Source organism: Emiliania huxleyi (genome assembly GCF_000372725.1).
Source record: "Emiliania huxleyi CCMP1516 unplaced genomic scaffold EMIHUscaffold_51, whole genome shotgun sequence".
NCBI classification, from domain to species: Eukaryota; Haptophyta; order Isochrysidales; family Noelaerhabdaceae; genus Emiliania; species Emiliania huxleyi.
Window position 1 is genome coordinate 400,212 of NW_005198167.1, and position 4,476 is coordinate 404,687.

At 67.8% G+C, this 4,476-nt stretch overlaps 2 protein-coding genes across 2 annotated transcripts in view; both read right to left on the reverse strand.

Annotated features, from left to right (window-relative positions):
* Positions 1 to 2,344, reverse strand: part of EMIHUDRAFT_451861 (hypothetical protein) — a 3,566-nt gene extending 1,222 nt beyond the window's left edge. Inside the window, exons 1-4 of the mRNA XM_005766475.1 lie at positions 2,310 to 2,344; positions 2,161 to 2,234; positions 1,807 to 2,052; positions 1,281 to 1,366 (exon numbers count right to left, since the gene is read on the reverse strand). Coding sequence (XP_005766532.1) covers positions 1,281 to 1,366; positions 1,807 to 2,052; positions 2,161 to 2,234; positions 2,310 to 2,317 — 414 coding nt within the window. The 5' untranslated portion in view covers positions 2,318 to 2,344. The remainder of the gene's footprint in view (positions 1 to 1,280; positions 1,367 to 1,806; positions 2,053 to 2,160; positions 2,235 to 2,309) is intronic.
* An 812-nt stretch (positions 2,345 to 3,156) lies between these two features.
* On the reverse strand, positions 3,157 to 3,755 carry EMIHUDRAFT_356752 (hypothetical protein; the record flags this gene model as incomplete). The annotated part of the gene is made up of 1 exon (XM_005766476.1): positions 3,157 to 3,755. A coding segment is annotated over exon 1 (322 nt), but the record flags the coding sequence as incomplete, so codon positions are not given.
* Positions 3,756 to 4,476: the final 721 nt, after the last annotated feature.

Sequence of the window (4,476 nt, forward strand, 5' to 3'; positions counted from 1 at the left end):
GACCTTCTTTTTTCCTCTACCGTTCTTGTGGGGGGGGGGGGGGGGTTCGCGTGTGCGGGTCGCGTGTGGCGCGGCCGGCCGCCGAGGGCGCCAAAGATGGCGCCAGGCGGCTGGAGCGTGCTCACACTGGCTGGTGGACTGTGCCGCCGTTCGACTCGTGGGCAGTTTGCGGTGGGTCCCGAGTGTGGGTTCGGGCGCTGTTCACACCAGTGTGATGTGAGATGGGTCCCCTACGCACGCGTGATTTCTTTTTTTCAGGGCAATGTGTCTAGCAGGCCTTGGCGACGCGGTCGGCGAGGATGGTGAGGCCGGCGGAGCCTTGAACCTGCGAGGTGACGGGAGGCAGGTGAGGCGAGGTGGGAGGTGGGGTGAGAGGTGAGGCGAGGTGAGAGGTGGGGCGAGGTGAGAGGTGAGGCGGGGTGAGAGGTGAGGCGAGGTGAGAGGTGAGGTGAGGTGGGAGGTGAGGCGAGGTGAGAGGTGAGGCGAGGTGAGAGGTGGGGCGAGGTGAGAGGTGAGGCGAGGTGAGAGGTGGGGCGGGGTGAGAGGTGAGGCGAGGTGAGGTGGGGCGAGGTGAGAGGTGAGGCGAGGTGAGAGGTGAGGTGAGGTGGGAGGTGAGGCGAGGTGAGAGGTGAGGCGAGGTGAGAGGTGGGGCGAGGTGAGAGGTGAGGCGGGGTGAGAGGTGAGGCGAGGTGAGGTGGGGCGAGGTGAGAGGTGGGGCGAGGTGAGAGGTGAGGCGGGGTGAGAGGTGAGGCGGGGTGAGAGGTGATGGGAGGTGAGAGGTGTGGCGAGGTGAGAGGTGAGGTGAGGTGGGAGGTGAGGCGAGGTGAGAGGTGAGGCGAGGTGAGAGGTGGGGCGAGGTGAGAGGTGAGGCGAGGTGAGAGGTGAGGCGAGGTGAGAGGTGTGAGGCGAGGTGAGAGGTGGGGCGAGGTGAGAGGTGAGGCGAGGTGAGAGGTGGGGCGAGGTGGGAGGTGAGGCGGGGTGAGAGGTGAGGCGAGGTGAGAGGTGAGGCGAGGTGAGAGGTGAGGCGGGGTGAGAGGTGAGGCGAGGTGGGAGGTGAGGCGAGGTGGGAGGTGAGGCGAGGTGGGAGGTGAGGCGAGGTGGGAGGTGATGGGAGGTGAAGGTGAGGTGAGGCGAGGTGGGAGGTGAGGCGAGGCGGGGTGGGAGGTGAGGCGAGGTGAGAGGTGAGGCGAGGTGAGAGGTGAGGCGGGGTGGGAGGTGGGGCGAGGTGGGAGGTGGGGCGAGGTGAGAGGTGAGGTCGAGAGTTTCGAGAGGTGAGGCACCTGCAGCGTGGTCTTGAGCGCGTCCACTGGCGTGATGAGGATGCGAAAGCCCGCCGCCGCCCACGAGGCGAAGAAGGTCTTGAGGCCTGCCGGGAGCGGGTGGAGGGTGTGGGGTGAGGGTGTGGGGTGAGGGTGTGGGGTGGGACGGGTGAGTGGAGGGTGACTGAGGAGGGTGTGGGGTGAGGGTGTGGGGTGAGGGTGTGGGGTGGCGGTGTGGGGTGAGGGTGTGGGGTGAGGGTGTGGAGTGGCGGTGTGGGGGGAGGGTGTGGGGTGAGGATGAGAGGGCGGTGTCGACGGGGCCGGAGGAGATGGGGGCGGCGGCGGCGGCGGCGGCGGAGTGGGCGGCGGCGGCGTGGGCGGCGGCGCTGAGAGGGTGGTGGGGAGGCGGGGTCGGAGGACGGCGGACGGCGGACGGCGGCGTCGAGGGCGGTGGTGGGGAGGGCGGCGGCGGCGGCGGCGGCGGCGGCGAAGGCGGCGGTGAGGGCGGCGGTGGACGAGGTGGAGGGTAAAGGCGGAGGACTCTCACCCTCTGGCATCCAGCCGACGCCGGACAGCACGGCAAGCACGCCCGCGTTCGCAGCCGTGTCGCCAAAGCGCGAGAGCGGCGCCTGGAGCAGCGCGGCCTGCCAGCCCTGGTAGAGCCGCGCGAGCCCGCCCATCGCGTACAGCGCCGAGATCGCCTCCATCGTCGACAGGCCGTTGGCGTGCTGGTAGTTCATCGTCGTGCGCATCCACATCAGCAGCCCGACCTGCGCCACCATGGCGAGAGCGCCTGCCAGCGAGCCGGCGAGGTGAGGGCGGCGCGCCGCGGCACACGCGCAGGACGCAGCAGAGCGGGCGGACGCGCAGCCAGCATGACGTGTGCTTGGGAGGAGCACACCGGCGAGGCCGCCGCCAAGCGCTTTCTTGCCGGCGCGCTTGAGCACGGCAGACAGAGGCTCCACTTCAGCTTGCCTGCGCGAGTGGCACCGGCATGAGTGAGAGCAGTGCGGCGCGCGTGGACGCGCGGCGGAGGAGGATACGGCTCACTTGCCCATGGGCACAGGGGATCGAGAGCAGCGATTCTGGTGCCGAGGGATCGAGCGAGGTTACCAGATGAACCTCGAGTTTTTCTTTTTTAACTTACCATAACAAAATAAAACCGCCATGAGTGCGAGTTAGCGTGCAAGCCCCGCAGAGGTGCGGGCGAGAGGGCGGCCCGAGCCCGAGAGGGCCCGCCCTCGACCTTGCTCTAAGGTCGACCTTGCTCTAAAGAAATTTCCGACTTTTGTCGAAGATCCGGAGGGTTTATCGGAGCATCACCCGGTCCTTCGCTCTGACCTATGAGACTTCCTCTGAGCTCTGTGTGCTGCCTCGACCACGCCGCCGACCCGTCGACAAGCACACGCGGACTGCCATCGAGAAGAAGGAGAAGGATGGCGGCGCATCCGGAGCCCGCGGGCGCGGCGTGGGCGGGCGCGGGCGCGGGCGGACGCGCGGGACCCCGCCAGCGGAGGCGGCAATGCCTCTGACGGCTCTGCAGGCGGCGCGCGCGCCGGTCTCCCGCACGATCCTGAGGGCCTGAGAGGGTCGAGAGGCGGGGTCGGTGACCCGGGGGCATGGGCGGTGCGGCCCGCGCCGCGCGCGGGCGCGTGGCAGCCCCCGTGAGTGCCGAGATCGGGTCCGTACTTCGACGTAGTATGGGGGCCCCGGGGGGCCCATCTACAGCAGCGGCGAAGTGAGCGTGTTTGTGGTGTTGGTGGGGGTACTGGCCATGGAGAGGTGGCGAGCGGAGCAAGCGACAAAACAACAACGAGAAAAACACCGATCTGACGATGTCACAAAACGTCAGATCTGTGCCACCCTGGGCTGGACCTAGTCTTCACCTCGAAACGTTTTCGCGCCGCAGGCGGAGACAGGCAGGGAGAGAGACAGGCAGGGAGAGAGACAGGCAGGGAGAAGTGGAGGGACAAAAACGTGTCGCGCCGCAGGCGCAGACAGGGAGGGAGAAGGGGAGGGACAAAACGCTCGCGACCGCAGGCGCAGGCAGGGAGGACGGGGAGGGCAAAACTCGCTTCGCAGTGCTAGCTAGTGAACATGCGTGGAGGTGGTGGTGCGAGATGGTGGTGGTCAGACGATCTGGCTCATCTGGGCATGCGGCGCTGCCGACTCTTCGCAGGCTTCGGCAAGGTCATCGCCACTCGACGGCTCCGTCTTTGAAGAGGAGCCGCGGGGCTGCGTCGTTCGAGCGAGGGCGGTGACGCGGCGAACGCGCGACTGAGCCGTCTGCTTGGTCGCGCCGAGCGCCTGTGCGAGGAGGGCTATCGACACCTGCCGGTGCGGGTCGGCGTGGCAGCCGACGGCGAGGTCGTCGTACAGCCCATCGGCAATCAGGTCGCGCGGCGTCACCTCGAAAAAGTGTGCAAAGATGCAGCCGCCGCGGACGGCGTCGTTCTCGTGCGCCATGACGATCGGCAGCCTGGCTCTGCGCGCGGCACGCACCTGCTCTGCGAGCGCCTCGGCGCTTTTGCCGGCCCAGGTCGCCTTGTTCAAGTAGAGCAGCATGTGGGTCGCCTCGTCGCCTTCGCTGTTGCTCGCAGGCAGCGAGGAGAGGACCGAGGGGGTTGCGTCAGTGACGGCGCGGCTGCCGGTGACCGCCGCGGCGAGGTCGTCGGCGAGCTCTCGCGCCCCGACATTTGAGGGCGAGGCCCAGAGGACCGTCGGCTTGGTGAAAGTGAGGCCGTCCGCTCGAAGCTCGCCCGGGATGCACAGTTGCAGCGCCTCCTCGCTCGCGTACTTTGGCGTCTTCAGCAGCAGCGCCTCGGCGATGACTTTGAGCGAGACGTGCTGGAAGGCCTCGATCCGATGCCACACCACCATCGGCCAGCCGGCGTCAAAGATGGCGGCCCGCAGCTCCTCGGGGCACTCGGATCGCAGCTTGGCGAGCGTGCCTCCGCCCTTGGCCGGGTCTGCCTCGTGGACGAGCATGAGCGGCTTGCTCATCTCCAGCGCGGCGCGGATCTCTCGCAGGCAGTTTGTCGAGCGCAGATAGCCTCGCGACAGGAAGCAGAGCACCACCTGCGAGCGACGAATGTACGCCTCCAGCTCTCTGATGTTCTTGAGGTCGTCGACATCGAGGAAGATCTCGCAGCCGGGCAGGAACTGCAGAAGCTCATTCTTGATGACCGCGACGGCGTCCTACAAGGGAGGAAGGCCA